The sequence below is a fragment of the Molossus molossus genome, unplaced genomic scaffold, assembly GCF_014108415.1.
Source record: "Molossus molossus isolate mMolMol1 unplaced genomic scaffold, mMolMol1.p scaffold_m16_p_10, whole genome shotgun sequence".
In the NCBI taxonomy this organism is placed as follows: Eukaryota; Metazoa; Chordata; class Mammalia; order Chiroptera; family Molossidae; genus Molossus; species Molossus molossus.
In genome coordinates, this window is record NW_023425345.1 from 31,870,109 (window position 1) to 31,888,230 (window position 18,122).

General features: G+C 34.7%; 2 protein-coding genes across 2 annotated transcripts in view; one reads left to right on the forward strand and one right to left on the reverse strand.

Annotated features, from left to right (window-relative positions):
- Positions 1–3,573, forward strand: part of LOC118624389 (solute carrier organic anion transporter family member 1B3-like) — a 41,379-nt gene extending 37,806 nt beyond the window's left edge. Inside the window, exons 12-13 of the mRNA XM_036252613.1 lie at positions 573–690; positions 3,372–3,573. Coding sequence (XP_036108506.1) covers positions 573–690; positions 3,372–3,573 — 320 coding nt within the window. The remainder of the gene's footprint in view (positions 1–572; positions 691–3,371) is intronic.
- A 12,812-nt stretch (positions 3,574–16,385) lies between these two features.
- SLCO1A2 (solute carrier organic anion transporter family member 1A2) overlaps positions 16,386–18,122 on the reverse strand; it is a 78,064-nt gene continuing 76,327 nt past the window's right edge. Inside the window, exon 16 of the mRNA XM_036251809.1 lies at positions 16,386–16,723. Coding sequence (XP_036107702.1) covers positions 16,504–16,723 — 220 coding nt within the window. The 3' untranslated portion in view covers positions 16,386–16,503. The remainder of the gene's footprint in view (positions 16,724–18,122) is intronic.

Genomic DNA, 18,122 nt, shown 5'->3' on the forward strand with positions numbered 1-18,122 from the left:
ACCCAGGTTCGGTTCCCGCTAAGGGCAAGTACCTCGGTTGCAGTTTGTCCCGGGCCCTGGTTGGTCATGCGGGTGGCAGCCACTCGATGTGTCCCTTCACATCGATGTTTCTCTCTCTCTTCCTCTCTCTCCCTCCTGCTCTATCTGATCAAAAAATGCAGAAATGTCCTCGGGTGAGGTTAAAAAAAAAAAAAATAGATGTCTGTGCTATTATATGTGGTTTCATATTTTGAGATTCCTTTTTTAAATTTTATTTTTTATTAAATTTATTGTGGTGACATTGGTTAATAAGATTATATAGGTTTCAGGTGTACATTTTTATGATACATGATCTCTATATTGCATTGTGTGTCCACCACCCAAAGTCAAATTTTCTTCTCTCACCATATATTTGACCCCCTTTACCCTTTGAGAGTCCCAGTAATCTTGATTTTGAATAGAATTAGGCCAAAACAATGGAAGAGTCCTCCAAAGTTTTTAACTTTCATTTAATCCAAAATATATCAGTATGGACTCTCATCCATTACATTGGAAAGGTGTTCCTTGGATTGAAATCTCATCTCATGTTGCAGGAGGAATGCTAGCTCCTATATATTTTGGGGCTCTGATTGATAGATCATGTATGAAGTGGTCCATCAACAGCAAAGGGAAGCAAGGTTCTTGTAGGATATATAATTCCGAAATGTTTGGGTAAGTTGTCATTAATATATTTTATTAATTTATTTTATATTAATTCTTAAAGGATGAAATATCATTGTCAGTAAAATAATAATTATTATAGCCGTCATTTAATGAACTATATCCAGTAGGGTATCTGGCAATCCAATATCTCATTTTAATACTCATAGAAATTGTAGAAGATAATTATTTTTCTCCTTTTTTTAAAATATGAAGAAAGTAACATTTAAAGAGAATGAGTACTATTCAAAAATCACACAGCTAATGACAAAAAAACCTGGATTTATGTTCAAATCCTTTTTGTTTCCAAAAATTTTTCTAATAATAAACAACAGCAACATCTATATTCATTGGCTTCTTGCTTTTCTTCGAAGATACAAAATGATCACCTGGGGCTCTAACTATAGGTTAATGGGGAACAAAAAGGAAAAAATTATTTTGATATTATTTTAATCATAAGAAAACAATGAGGTAGCCATCTAGGAAAAAAGGGTGACAATAATACCTTAATTGTAAATAATTAATTGCAGAGTAATCAAACACATAAGTTTAAAATTTGATTAATCAAATATATAAATTTAAAATTTGAAATGTCAATTTAAAATTAGAAGAAATTGTGATAGAAATTATTTTAATTATCTAGGAAGCAGAAACATGTTTCTAAGTGTGACCCAAACCCCCAAAACCATAGTCGAAAAAACATTTAACATTTTTAAAACTCTGTATCACAAACCTTATCTTAAGCAAAGTTCAAAGATAAAAAATAAACTGGAAAAAAGAATTTGTAACTTGCAGCACAGACACAAGGCAGATGTCCTAAACATATAAAGAGCTCTTAAAAACTTAAAATAAACAATACCGAATGCTAGCAATGATGCGGAACAACAGGAACTCTCTTTCATTACTGGGGGGGAGGCAAAATGGTACAGCCAGTTTGAAAAACAGTCAGACAGTTTCTTACAAAGCTAAACACAGGTTTATTGTATAATCAAGTAATTGTGCTCCTAATTATTTACCCAAAGGAGCTGAAAACATGTCCACACAAAAAGCTGTACTTACATATTTACAACAGCTTTATTCGTAATAGCCAAAATATGGAAGCAACAAACATGGCCCTCAGTAGGTAAATAAATAAACTGTGGTACATTTATACAACAGAAATTATTCAATGATAAAAATAAGTGAGCTATCAAGGTAAAAAAAAAAAAAAAAGGCAAGGCAGTAACTTAAATGCACATTGCTAAGTGAAAGAAGGCAGTCTGAGAAAGCTATGACATGATGATTCCAACGGTATGATCTTTCCTAAAGCTTGCAGCATTCCAGCCAGCTGAAAATAGCTCCCTCTCTTTATAATTCAATGCACTTTGGAGCTCACTCACAGCGCCTGTCACTTTTCCTCTGGTCAGTTGTGTCCATTGCCTAAAGTACTACTTTGCAAAGTAATTGCATAAAGATGGCTTAACATGAAATTTTTTAAAAGAGCAGTGTGTTCACCAATGAATACACACACAAAAAAGTTAAACTATCATCTTGTGATGTTTAGGATTTATTATTTTGAGGTAACCAGATAATTGTCCATTGATTTTATCTAGCATAGACAAATAGTATCAACAATTCCTAAAGCAAGGAATAGAAATCTATATTGATATCAATCCTAAATTTAAACACAAGTTATTCAAATTTTCTCAACAACAATCACATAATAAGTAACCCATATTAATTTTTCTTGATAGCAGTGGAATTTTTGGAAAGTTTAACATTAGTGTATTACTACTTGACATAACCCAGGTATGAACCAAATATATGTGAAGACTTTTAAAATATTTCTTTCATTGTATTTGGTACACCACAAAAATCCTACTGACATTTTAATAAACTTATGTTTAAACAGGTCAAAATTATATGATTAATGCCATTCACCTTCAATCAAACCTAATAATTATTAAAATATTTTTTGCATATAGCTTGTCAACATTAAGTTAACACTGTCATAAGACCAGTGAATGTTTCCTAACCTACTAGGTCAGTGGTCATCAATCTTTCCTGCTCATTATAATCAGCTGAGAAGCTTTAAAAAATACTAATTTCTGTGTCCCACCTATAGAGATTTTTATTTAATTGGTCAAGGGGTGTGGTTTGAACATGGGAGTTTTTAGATATCTTCAGGTGATTTTAATGTACAACCACAGTTGAGCACCCCAGAAACAGACCTTGCATGATAGGTCATTTCATGGAGCTTTGTTAAATACTTCCAGGAGGCCACACTGCAGGGCATTTTAGACTGCATTTTGCCGATAAACTAAATGCTGGCTCCTGATTCAATCTAAATGGTTTCAATTTTATTATCTCACAGTCAATTCATTCCCTTTATAATCTGTTACATTCTACATAAACTAATCTGTGTTTGAGAAAGTTAACGCATTCCAAATATACCTTACTTTATAGAAAGCACTTGGGTAGATCATTAACCATCCTTAAATTCTGTGGCTTAATATTCCCTTTAAAATAATTAAAAATCCTTTGTACCCCAATAAAAAGAATCACTAGAATTGTTGCCTTAATACTTTCATGTATAATTTCAAACATCATATGTTTGTTTTCTTCTTTTAAGTTCTTCTGCATACTGGAGAGAAGCATTGTAAATTGTTTCACACAGTTTAAAATAAAAATTGACTTTCTTTCTCTTTTTACAGAAAGACCTTCTTGGGCTTAATTGAGAGCTTAAGATTCTCAACAATTATTTTGTGTATTGTATTTATTTATGCTATGAAAAGAAAATATACCAAGCCATCAGAAATTAGAAGAAAATCTGTGAATGAAGCAAACTTAGAATTCTCAAATAATGATGGTTGTTTTGCACCTTCTGCTAGAGGAGACTGTGAAACACACATGTAAGGGCAAAAATAAAGTCTTTTGTTGCTGGGTTTCCAACCAACATTGTATTCATTTAATAGGATGTTATTTTTGTGTCTTTTCTGATTCTTTTACTGACTATTCCCACACTCTTTACATATGATGGGACAATGAATTACTTATTAATTTATAATAATGAAACAGACTATAAATAAAAATGAATGTAAGTACGCATCATTATATGACTATGCATATGTGGTTAAGATTAGAATATATGCTCCATACAAATTTAAAGTGAGAGTAGTATGTAACAGAAGAAAAAGTATTTGCTCAGGTAACATAACTCATTAAAACAAATGGCTAGAAAATCAGTGATGGTAAAAAGATGAGGAGAGAAATTTATAACCTAAATAAGGAGAGAAGCCTTAATACCTTTAAAAAAAAAAAAAGTATGGATCATGTTACACAAGCCTGAAGTCTAGTGTAACTGAGGATTTATGCTATTATGGCATCTGTCATTTATGTATCTTTCACAGACCTTATTTATAATTTAAAATTAAATTTGTCTAGCAACCCCTGCTGCATCTTCTTCCAACCTCCCATTAAAATACTGCTGAAGAAATACTGCTGAAGAAATAAAGATAGACAAAAATTTATGAGTTATGGTTGTCAGATAACATATTACAGAACGTGGTGTTTCTTTTGGGCTCATGAAAATAAATTAAAAGAACTGATATTAACTTGAAAAAGCAAAGCCCATTTAATAGATGTGTCTTCATTTTGTCTGTCTGCTCTCTGCACCAGATAATTTATGAGCTGTTTCTCAATTGCATAGTGGTTTTGTGTGTGTGTGTGTGTGTGTGTGTGTGTGTGTGTGTTTCTTTGTTATAAATTAGTATTTATAAATGTGATATGTACAATGAGGAAAAGGAACATTAAAACATATGCCTCAAATTATTTGATCTACTTCAGAATCCAAGAATCCAGAATAAATATTAATCTTTAATTCAATGGCATTTATTAAACATGAATACAAATCTTAGGGGGAAAATGAGAAAAATTCAACATACATGAATAAGACTAGGAAAACTTGCAAGGAATCAAAATAATGCAAGAGTGTAATTGAAATATATATTGGATAAGGTTAAAAGAAGACAATGACCAAACAAACAAGTCAATGATGAACTTACATTTGAACATCTGTGAAAAATATGGAAGAAAAATAAAGAAGCAAATAGCGAAAGAAGGTAGGTGGTTCAGAGGATGAGCTAAATCACCAATCTAAGATCTGATGCTTTTGAGGAAGAAACCAAACCTGTACATGAAACATTAATCAAAGATTTAGTGGAAGAATACCTTCCTGCTAGAAGAAAGACTTGAGTGTACAGACTGAAGTCTCCACAGTCCCATCTGTGTCCATGCAAATGGGCCTTTGACCATGATGTTTCTTCCTCCTGGGACACTCTTTTTCCACTTAACTGCCTCTCAGCATTGAGATCTAAACTTAGTCATATTTCTCTGACTTCTTTACTACTTAAAAATCTCCCATTATATTTGTAGCAACTTAGCACTTATCAAAATGGTAATTTTACATTTATTTAAGAATATCTAATAAAAATCTGTCTCCTGTATTAGTCATAAACTCTAGGAAAACAGGAAATGAGCTCATTTTACCTATCTATTTTATTTCCAGCATCTAGCTTGGTGCCTGATACATTGTCGGTGCCTTATCAATTATTTTTGAATGAGTGAATGAATGATTGAAGTTCAAAAACGTCAGTCATTTTAAATCTGAATGTTATAAATAAGAACTGAAAATAAGGTGCAACAATAAAAATAGTTGCATTAAGACCCTTGGATTTCAGAGGTTTTGAAGATTTTCTCTAGTATTTTTAAACAAATAAAAATAAAATTATAAATGTCAAAAAGTATCTTTTGACTGCCATCCCCTGACTAAACATAGGAGATAAAGACATTTAAGAAACAGAAACTCTTCTCTTTGGGAGCCCATAGATGGGGTGGAGTAATAGGCATATAAACATATGATACTACATACTATAATAAATACTATAATGGAATATAAAATGTTCATGTCTCTCATTCACAGGGACCACACTAATCTCTTTATTTCAATGTCAATGTATGTACTTCTGGAGAGTTTACCAAAACAAAATGATTAAGAATTCATCATTACAAATTTGGCAGTGGCCACTGTCCCTTTCATCTTGTGTGCCTTCTATCCTTCCTAAAATAGACTGTGCTTACCACCTGGACCCAAGGACCAACCTGATGAGAAGATGATTACAGAACAATCAGTATCATTTCAGCAACACCACAGAGCATTTCTGACTATTAACCCACAGACTCACCTCTCACCCCCAACCAACCTTCACTGATAGACTGGATATTGCCCCAAGTTCCAACATTGGAAGGTTATCCCTTTAAGACCTTGCCTTTATTTAAATTGGAAGAGGTCATATATGATCAAGCATGTCTCAGTGTAAGATTCCAATAGTGTTTAAGAAGTAGATGTTTTATAGGAGTAGACAAGGAGGACGGGAAGATATTTGGAGAGCAAGAGAAAAGTTCACAGAAAACTGAGGTTATTAACACCAAAAATATTTTTTTATTCATCATTTTATTTAGGCCTGATCTTCCAATAATGATTCTATACATTTAGACCTTCTGCAAAAAAATGAGATTTTTTTTTTAAGCCACAGTTATTCAAAGGTGTTTATTTGTTTAATAATTCTGTCTAATGATCTGTTTCATGAGTTTGGTTCTGATGACTGTCTATTCAGATTGTGTTTTTTATTGCCTTTTTATGTCTCATAATTTTTTATTGAAGATCATAAATGGAGTATAGGACGGTCGATACTGAGGTAAATATTTTTTATACGTGAAAAGGAGCACATCTTTCCTTCTGCTAGGCCGGTAGTGTGGGGACTTGTGTCAGGAGCAGGGCTGGGTTTGGAGTTTGTTGTTGCTATGGTTATCCTCTGTGCACCAAGGGCTCTGAATTCCTCTGGGGAGACCTTGTATTTAGGGTCTACTTCCTTTGTGGATTTGATCTTCCTTTTGTACTCTTACCCAGAAACAACTCTCTTGCAGCTCTCCAAACTATACTCCATTCTTATATTCTCTAGAGGCTGGTTACCATGGTGGGAAGAGGGGTTGGGGGAGGGGGACTGACTGACTAACATATTAGGTGACCTCTGCTCCAGTAAGTAAGTGTTCAAATCCCTGATGCTCCCTGCCGGGACCTGTCTCTCTCCAAATTTCCAATTAGTTGTTTGCCCAATAATCTTGGTTCACTGATGGGTTTGAGAAAAGTTGTAATTTGCATTTTATCCAGCTTTTTCTTATTATATAGGTGTGGGTGCAACATTGTTTTCTACTCTCCGCATGTCTGAGCAGAAACTAGAAATCTCACTTTTACTCCTTTGATGTAAAGATAAAAGTATTTCAATTAACTTTATGAATTTTTAAGACCTATTTGAATTATTTTTGACTACCTCTCTTCCTTTCTGTCACCTGATCCTAGTCAACAGATTCTCCAGTAACCAGTAAATTATCTATTTGGTAAAAAATTCTTAGCATATTTATCATTCTGAAATATATCTTTTCTAAAACCACTCATTCCATAGGTTCAAGTCATCAGGCAAGAAAGTTTTTATTTTGTATCTATCTTCTCAGCTGATTTATTTTTTAAGACTGGAAGTTTTTTAAAAAAATAGTAGGTCTTGCTCTGGCCCGTATGGGTAACTAGTTAGAGTATCTGCCTCAAGGGTCATGGGTTCGATTTTCTGTCAAGGGTATGCACCTGGGTTGCAAGTTCCATCCTGGCCCCCTGTCAGGTTGCATGGGAGGGACAACCAATCAACCTGTCTCTTTCACATTGATGTTTCCCTCTCGTGCTCTCTCTCTCTCTCTGCCCCCCTCCCTCCCTCTCTCCCTTCCACTCTTTCTAAAGAAATAAAATAAAATAAAATATATCCTTGGGTGAGAATTAACAATAACAACAACAAAAAATCAGTAGGTTTATTTTGTTAACTCTGGGATTTTTTTCCCAAAGATTTTTTAAAATATGTTTTTATTGATTTTAGAGGGGAAAAAAGGGAGAGGAAGAAAGAGAAATATCCATTGGCTGCCTTCTGCAGGCCCCACACCCACCCCACTAGTGATCCAGTCTGCAACCCTGGCATGTGCCCTGACTGGGAATTGAACCCATGACCTCTTTGTGCATGGGACAATGCTCAACCAACTGAGCCACACCAGCCAGGACATCACCCAAGGATGTAACCCTAGCACCTGTGCATAAAGAGTTCTAGTGATGTTCTCTTAGCAACATTTCTTACACTCTTATGATCTTTTAATCAATATGAAGTCCTAAACAGCTGATAAAGAAAATAACAAAGAATGCCATTAAGAAGGAAGGTGGCATCCATGATCCCACTTATACTAAGCAATATTTTTCTACCGCACCTACCACCCTCAACACAATAAAATGTTTCATGTTTCCTCTGTTGTTCACTGATATATAGCAAACTCTTGAGTCAATGCTACAGGGATCAGGTATATCCACGGGTGTTCAATAAAATTTGTTGAAAAATTTGTATTTTAAATTTAGTATAAATACATTTAGTAAAAAAAATAATAATAACAATAATAATAATAAAGGCTGAAGAAAAGGTATGATCTTACAAACACATCTCATATTTGGAATGACTACAAGAACATTTCCAACGTGGCAAACTTGTTAGAAGTTATTAGGTATATACTATGCTAGGTCTGAAAGTGATTTTTATTGCAGGTTTTAAGGAAACAAACAGGATTATGAAAATAGTGCAGTTTTCCACCTCATATTAAATCCACTTAAATATCTTTTCCCCCATATAAGCCATTCTAAGGAATTTAGCACGGTATGTCTTTACTGGTAGGAAAAATATATGAAAAACTACATTTGATTGTGTGCATTACCCTTGTATACAGTGAGCTTTGTTACAATTTACTAATTAATTATGGTAGTTCATCAATAGTAACTATTGGATTTTCCACATGCAAAACATGTCACTGATAGTTTTTTATTCTTTTCTTATCCTTACAAATTTTAATTCTTTGTTTTCCCTAGTTTCCCTGGTTAGGACATGATACTGAATAGTAGGCATTATCTTCTCACTCCCTACATCAGCAGGAAAGCTTTAATATTTCCCATTTAATTATAATGTTGGCAGCAGGGGTTTTTATTTTTTTATTTATTTTTTAATTAATTTATTTATTTTTGTTACAGATGTTTCTCCTTTTCCCCCCACTGATTCCCCCTCCCAGTACCCCCACCCCGTTCCCAGCTTTGTTGTCCATATCCATTGATTATGCATACATGCATATAAGTTCTGTGGTTTATCTCCTCCCTTCCCCCACCACCCCCTCTTCTGAGGGTTGTCAGTCTGTACCCTATTTCCACGTATCTGGGTCTACCCTATTCCTCAGATAGTTATGCTCATTATATTTCGCAAATAAGTGAGATCATGTGGTAGTCTTTTTCTGCTTGGCTTGTTTCACTTAGGATAATACTTTCCAGGTCCCTCCATGTCGTCTCAAAGGATAAGAGATCTTTCTTTCTTACTGCTGCATAGTACTCCATTGTGTATATGTGCCACAGCTTTGTTATCCATTCATCTACTGATGGACATTTGGACCTTTTCCAGATCTTAGCTATTGCAAATAGTGCTGCTATGAACAGGAGGGTACATATATTCTTTCCGATTGGTGTTTCAGGCTTTGTAAGGTATATTCCTAGAAGTGGGATCACTAGGTCAAATGGCAGTTCAATTTTTATTCTTTGAGGTAACACCATCTTGTTTTCCATAGTGGCTGCACCAGTCTGCATTCCCACCAGCAGTGTACTAGAGTCCCCTTTTCTCCACACCCTTGCCAACACTTGTTGTTTGATGATTTGTTGATGGTGGCCATTCTGACAGGTGTGAGGTGATACCTCATTGTTGTTTTAATTTGCATCTCTCTGATGATTAGAGATGTTGAGCATTTTTTCATATGTCTCTTAGCCATTTGTATGTCCTGTTTGGAGAGGTGTCTATTTAGTTCCTCTGCCCATTTTTTAATTGAGTTCTTTGTCTTCCTTTTGTCGAGTTGTACGAGCACTCTATATATATTAGAAATTAACCCCTTATCTGATGTATCGTTGGCAATTATGTTCTCCCATACAGTGGGTTGCCTTTCCATTTTGGTGGTTTTTTCTTCAATGCACTCCCCATCAAAATACCAACAACATACTTCCCAGAACTAGAACAAATACTTCAAAAGTTCATATGGAGCCAAAATAGACCCTGAATACCCACACCAATCTTGAAAAAGAAGAACACAGTTGGAGGGATCACATTACCAGATTTCAGATTATACTACAAAGCTACTGCAATCAAAACAACCTGGTACTACCACAAGAACAGGCATATAGACCAGTGGAACAGAACAGAGAACCCAGAAACGGACCCAAGACAATATGCTCAATTAATATTTGACAAAGGGGAAAAGAGTATACAGTGGAGTAAAGACAGCCTCTTTAATAAATGGTGGGAAAATTGGACAGCTACATGCAAAAAAAAATGAAACTAGACCATAAACTTACACCATACACAAGAATAAACTCAAAATGGATAAAAGACTTAAATGTGACTCGTGAATCCATAAAAATCCTAGAAGAAAATGTAGGCAACAAAATTTCAGACATCATATGCAGCAGAATTTTCACTGATATATCACCTAAGGAAACAGAAACAAAGGAGAAAATGAACACATGGGACTACATGAAACTAAAAAGCTTCTGCACAGCAAAAGATACAATCATCAAAATGGAAAGGCAATCCACTGTATGGGAGAACATAATTGCCAATGATATAGCAGATAAGGGGTTAATTTCCAATATATAGAGAGTGCTCATACAACTCAACAAAGAGAAGACAAAGAACCCAATTAAAATATGGGCAGAGGAACTAAATAGACACCTCTCCAAACAGGACATACAAATGGCTAAGAGACATATGAAAAAATGCTCAACATCACTAATCATCAGAGAGATGCAAATTAAAACAACAATGAGGTATCACCTCACACCTGTCAGAATGACCGCCATCAACAAATCATCAAACAACAAGTGTTGGCAAAGGTGTGGAGAAAAGGGGACTCTAGTACACTGCTGGTGGGAATGCAGACTGGTGCAGCCACTATGGAAAACAAGATGGTGTTACCTCAAAGAATAAAAATTGAACTGCCATTTAGCAGCAGGAGGTTTTTAATCATGATTGTATCCTGAACAATATCACATGGAATTTGTTGTGATTTTTTTTTTTCTCCTTCTAAGTGTTCACTTTTTTTTTTTTTTATCCTTACCCGAGGACATTTTTTGTTCAGGTAGAGTGGGAGAGAGAGAGAGGAAGAGAGAGAGAGAGAGAAACATCGATGTGAAAGGGACACATCGAGTGGCTGCCACCCGCACGACCGACCAGGGCCGGGGACAAACTGCAACCGAGGTACACGCCCTTAGCGGGAACCGAACCCGGGTCTCTCGGGACCGTAGGCTGACGCTCTAACCGCTGAGCCAAACCGGCCAGGGCTAAGTGTTCACTTTTAACCTCAGTTTATATTCATAGTTTTGAACTTTTTCTTATATAGGCCTTCCTCTCAAATTTTATAAGCTTAAAATGCAACAAAACTTAGCCCTGCCCCAGCTGGTGCATGTGTTCAGTGCATCAGGTAGCCAGGCTGCAGGTGTCTTCCTGCTCCCCGATCCTTCAGGTGTCTTTCATCCCTAGGCTTCTAGACTCTTGGTTGCAAGACTGCTCCCTGCTGCTCACTGAGGCTTGATACTCACAATTCGGGAAGGAAGAAGGAAAAGGATAAAATATCTGCTTAGAACGCTTTATTTTTATTTGAGAGAGAAATCCCTTCCCAATTAGCAAGCCTCTGCCAATATCTCACTGACCAAAACTGGACTCACGGTAATGTAGCCAGCAACCAAGGAGATATTCTTACATTTGCCTCTACTGTTCTGTTAGTCTGGACTAGATGTTTTTCTTTCTCTTCATCAGTAGAGTCATCATTTCCCACCAAGATCTGAATGAAATTCTTATGAAAAAACTTGATTAGTGATTCACCATACATGTATAGTGTTTACAGTAACCTTATACTATTATTTGTTGTTCTGTATTTTCTGCTTATATTTACTCACCCTAATAAAAATGACACCATATTGAAATCTACTTGAATTCTACAGCTTACAACACAGTTACCATCTACCTCACACATACACACCAACACACATACTCTCTAGAGCCAAGTCCAGAGCTGAGAAAACAACTGTTCGATAAACACCATTAGAGAGTGTCAACAACTCTTATAATTGGAGGACTCGGTTTCATCCCTTTCTGTAAAATTCATTATCTTATTTCTTATGATTTTTGCTGATGTGTTATTCTTAATGAAATATAATTTTTAATCATGTTTTACATACACGGGAAAAAATAAGAGTACAAAAACACTGAAATGAAATATAAATGTGTCATTCTTTGCTCCTTCTCATGATAATCCAGTGTCACAGAGGCAACCACTTTTTTTTCTGCTATTCTAATTTTTTTTTCAATTACAGTTTACATTCAATACTATTTTGCATTAGTTTCAGGTGTACAGCATAGTGGTTAGATAATCATATACTTTACAAAGTGTTCCTCCTGATATTTCCACTGAACCCCATACATAGTTATTACAATAATATTGACTATATCCCCATGACTATTTTGTAACTACCAGTCTTTACTTCTCAATATTTTTACCTTTTAACCCAGTCTCCATCCCCCTCCCCTCTGGTAACTATCAGTTTGTTCTCTATATCTATAAGGCTGTTTCAATGTTGTTTATTTTGTTTAGATTCCACATATAGTGAAATTATATGGTATTTATCTTTCTCTGTCTGACTTATTTCACTTTGCATAATAACCTCTAGGTCCATCTGTGCTGTTGCAAATGGTAAGATTTTATTTTTTATGGCCAAATAATATTCCATTGTGTAAATGTAACACTACTTTTTTGATCCACTCATCTATTAATGAGCTCTTGGGTTGTTTCCATATCTTAGTTATTGTGGATAATTTGCCAATGAACATAAAGGTGCATATATTCTTTTGAATTAGTGTTTTGGGTTTCTTTGATATATTCCCAAAAATGAATCACAGGATTATAAGGCAGTTTCTTTTTTTTTGTTTTGAGAAAACTCTGTACTGTTTTCCATAGTGGCTGCACTAATGCGCATTCTCACCAACAGTACACGAGGTTTCCCTTTTCTCCACATCCTCACTAGCACTTGTTGTTTATTGATTTATTGATTATAGACATTATAACAGGTGTGAAGTTATAGCTCACTGTGGTTTTAATTTGCATTTCTCTGATGAATTATGACATTGAGCATCTTTTCATATGTCTATTGGTCATCTGTACGTCCTCTTTAAGTGTCTATTCAGGTCCTTTTTTTATGGATTGTTTTTTGTTTGTTTGTTTGTTTTTTGCTGTTAAGTTGTATTAATTCTTTATAAAGTTTGGATATTAATCCCTTATCCAATGTGTCATTGGCAAATATGTTCTCCCATTCAGTAGGTTGTCTTTCATTTTGTTGCTAGTTTCCTTTGCTGTGCAAAATCTTTTTAGTTTGATGTAGTCCCATGTGTTTATTTTTTCTTTTGTTTTCCTTGTCCGAAGAGATATGTCAGAAAAAAATACTGCTAGGAGAAATGTATGAAATTTTACTGAGGCAACAAATTTCAAGCAATTCACAATATACGTGTATGCCAATTTTATCTTATTTATTAATATTATTATTATTATAACTTTATGCTATAAAATATAAAGAATGTTTATTCCCTCTCCTTCCCTTTACATTTCTTTTCTCAATTTCTGTGTCTTTTAGGTTCTTATTTTTTAAGATTCTGTAAATATTGGTTACATTTAGAATTATAAATAATATATTAAACTATTTCTAATTTCATTATGTTAGACACCTCACAATATTAAACAAGAAAATTAGTGACCCTAGACTTCTCTGATCACTTTATCAATAGAAGACAAGAAGGAGCCACTGATGCTCAAAGTAACTATCTGCTTCTTCAGTTTGTCTCGATAACAAGAGGTCATGAAAGAGCCCAAAGATGATCCCTCTTAATTTTGACACTCACCAACACTATCCATCTTGAAAGTCCTCAGAACTGATCTCATTGCATCAGTCACCCAAAAAGCTTCAGAATTCCAAGTTATCTCTCATTTTTTCTTCTTATTTTCATGTACCATTTTCATACACCTACAATTATCTACCTGTTCCTCTCAGAACCCATTTTCTGAAATGTGCTCTCTTTTTCACTTTGTCCTCTGGAACTTAGAGTCCCACATCACCAAAACCATCTATATTCTCAAAATTGTAAATGAACCTTCTCTTCACCACTGCTCCCTAACCAAAATATAGGTTTGTTCTGAGGACTCTGCTCACCCCCAAAACAATTTAATGTAGCTGTTTACTTTTTTCTCACAACTCTCTGGATATTTGGTAAGTTCTTGCTCCCTTTTAACTTCCAGACCCTCCATCCACTTCTTTCCCTCCAGAAAAAGCAGCTCCAAATTTAATGTTATCGGGCCCTAACACTCAACTGGACCTCATTGCTGTGGTCATACTTACCCTGAGTTACACTGTTCATTTCCAGTGGTTTTAGCTCCTTTCTTATGTTTCAATACTATCCCTGTCTTGAATCATGGTTATTTTTAATACACCCAGAAATGAAGTTTCAAACTTCACACATCCAAAAATTAACTCTTAATTCTTCCCCAAAAACCTTTTCTACCCAGTTTTTCTCATCTGAGATGCTTTTTTTTTTTCATCTGGTACATCCAATTGTTCAGGAAACCATGTTTGTCTGAAAAATGTCTATGGACAGTCCTTCAAGTAACTGGCCTGTATTTTGTCCAGCTACCAACTTGTATTCTTCAAACTTGCAACCAAAGGCTCCTACCTATATTCCAGCTTCCTTCTAAGTACATTCTAGATTAACAGTCTGTTATCCCTAGAGACACTCCCATTCCTTTTCTATTCCATATAAGTAACCATAGTATATTGACACCCACTTGTTACATTCTTCCTTTCCATATTCTCCTCACCATTAGAGGTTTATATCTTTTTATATATATTGACTATAATTTCAGTGTGATGAAGAATAAGGAGAGAGATAAGGACTAGGTACATATGGCTGTTCATTCTAATCTCTTAAACCCAAAACTCTGTTATTATCTATAAAGCTCTTGTCTTATATCCACAGGTTTTAAAATAATACTGTGAGTATATTTAGTTTTGTATGTTTATTTGTTTTATAGAGTAGATTTAGTTTTAAATGTGCTTCTGGGATTTATTAACTTCAGTTTCATAACAAGCTACTTTTAAAAATTTTTTATTCTCTAGGATTGTTTACAAAATCTTAGTACTTGTGTGTTAACTTAGGACACTGTGATTGGCATAGATATTACTCTAAGGAGGCCTCCTGAATCTGTGAAAATGTTCCTTTGACAATATCTTCACTACATGAGCAGCCTTTAAGGACCAGTGTTTTCCTGATATTATTCTTTCACTCTTTGGCTAAGACACTTGTTTTTCAAAGAGAGTAACTTGGTTTGAATTGCTGAGAAATAAAATTCCAACAATCTTTGCTACATGATTTTTAATAACCTGATTCAGTTTGTCAATACTCTGAACAAAATGAACAAATAGATGACATGAATAATAAAGCAGCGAATGGCCTGAAAGCATGTGATGGCACATTGATGAGTAATCTATTTTCAAAGAGTCATGTCTGGAGTGATTAGGAGTTAAAGAATAACTCCTAAATAAAAGAAGACATAGGCTTATTTCATTTGGAAGTAATAAATTTGAATAAAATACTGAAATATTCACATAGGCAGAATGAGAATTTCAATCTCTAAATAACCCCAATATCAAAGCAAAAATTCAATGGAATTAAATAGATTTTCATAAAAGGAAACTTTTAGAATCATTTGGAAAAGAAGATGTGGGAAATATACTCTTATTGTACATAAGTTAATAGAGAAATTGTTGTTTTAACATAAAAATAAAGTGGGCTCTAGCCCTGGATGTTTTACTCAGTTAGCCGGAGCTTCATCCCGTACGCCAAAATGTTGCCAGTTTAATTCCTGGTCAGAGCACACACCTACAATGTGGGTTCAATCCCAGGGAAGCAATTGTTTATCTCTCACATCAATGTTTCTCTCTCTCCCTCCCCCCCCACTTCCTCTCTCTCTAAAAAATAAAAAAAATCAACAAAAACATATCCTCAGGTGAGGATTTAAAAAAAATAATAATAAGCCCTGGCCGGTTTGGCTCAGCGGTTGGAGCGTCGGCCTGCGGTCCAGAGAGACCCGGGTTCGGTTCCCGCTAGGGGCGCGTACCTCGGTTGCAGTTTGTCCCCGGCCCTGGTTGGTCGTGCGGGTGGCAGCCACTCGATGTGATTCTTTCGCGTCGATGTTTCTCTCTCTCTCTCTGTTCCTCTCTCTCCCTCCCACTCTACCTGAACAAAAAAAAAAAGGAAAAATGTCCTTGGGTGAGGATAAAAATAATAATAATAATAATAATAATAATAATAATAATAATAAAGCTGACTGTAATATCCAGTTCTTGGGGTTGTTGTAAATGTCCATCTGAGGAAAACCTCAAGCGCCATCGATGGCTCAAAATATCATCAGTGACCCTTTTTTTTTTTTTAATCTTGATTAAAAAAAAAACAACAACCACCAAACAAAACCACCTTTTTCTAGGTTCTTAAAGATAAGAAAATGTTATCTGAAGTAACTCTATTGATTTTAAATACAATGAAATGTGTTCTCCAACTCTGAGAAACATGATATAATAGGGTATTACAGTTTAGTTTTCAACACATCATTATTTAAAACTTTGGAAATTTGGTCCATTTCTTGGTACTCATTTTCCTTCCCTGTAACTTTTGCCTCTACAGGCACAGTTCCTGAAGCAGCATTTTCACCAGGTAGATGACGCTTCCTCAAAATAATTAGGATCCAAATGGCTGGAATAACGCTTAATCCTCTTAGCGCTGCTGGCAATCCAAGGTAGAGATATCTATCGAAAAAAGTTAAAACATATTATATCTTACATAGTATGGTGAATGTGAACTACTTTTGCATATCTTTAATTATGAATATTTTATTCTCATAAGAACAGCAGCTAATTGTTTTGCATGCTGATCATACATACACAACTCTGCTGAACTGACTTATTGTTTGTTAAAATGGTTTTCTTTAGAATTTTCCATCCAGAAAATCCAATTTTTTCTTTTTTTCTAATGTTTCATTACTATTTCTATTGTTTTAATAGACACTACACTTAAATTTAATACTGAGAGTGTTTGCACTTTTATTGCAGTATTTGATTAAAATGCTCCCAAAAAATCACCATTCATTATCATCAGTTCATTGTATTTTGAACTGGACTTGGCGCTTTTAGAGATGGAAATTTTTATTGATTCAGTTTAAATAGCTATAAAACATGCATGTTTTTAGATATTTATAGTAAAACTTTTATAATATATATTTGTTTAGAATATTCTCATTTAATATTTTTGCAACTTGTTATATCTAAACCCATAAGTAACTGTATTTATATTTCTCTTTTTATTTTTGATCCTCATTGGAGGATATTTTATATTAATTTTAGAGAGACAGGAAGAGAGAGAGAGAGAAAGAGACAGAGAGACATCAATGTGAGAGAAATATCGATTGGTTGCCTCCTGTATGCACTCTAGTTAATTTGTATAGTTTTGCAAAGTATATGTATACATTCATGGTATGTACAATTATTTTATGTTTTTACATTTGAATAATTGGCATAATACTATATAATTTTTTCTGACAATGTCTATATTAGCTCACCAATTTAAAACTATGTTTAGTCCGGCTGGTGTGGCTCAGTGGTTGAGCATCGACCCATGCACCAAAAGGTCGCTGGTTCGATTCCCAGTCAGGACACAAGCTCAGGTTGTGGGCCATATCCCCAGCAGGGAGCATATAGGAGGTGGCCAAGTGATGTTCTCTCTCATCGATGTTTCTCTCTCTTTCACTCTCACTTCCTCTCTCTCTAAAAATCAATAAAGGGGAAAAAAACTATGTTTATACATGTGGTTCTACTCTATTTACTTTTTAAATATTGCACCATATTCTAATGTATTTACACATCACAACTTATTAATCTAGTTTCCCATTGGATGCTTTCATTTGTCAAATTTTTTCTAGTATCAACAAAACTGCAATAAACCTCCTTTTACATGTTTTCTTGTGCATGTGAGTGAGAGTTTCTCTAAAATATGTCTAAGGGTCTTAGAGTATACAACTTAGTAAATATTGCCCAATGGTTCTCTTCATAGTTTTTTATTATCACTGGTAGTATATGAGAGTGCCTATGCTCCTAAATTGTGTTCTGTTATTCTTCGTTGTGTATAGTATCATCTGTTGTAATAAAAATT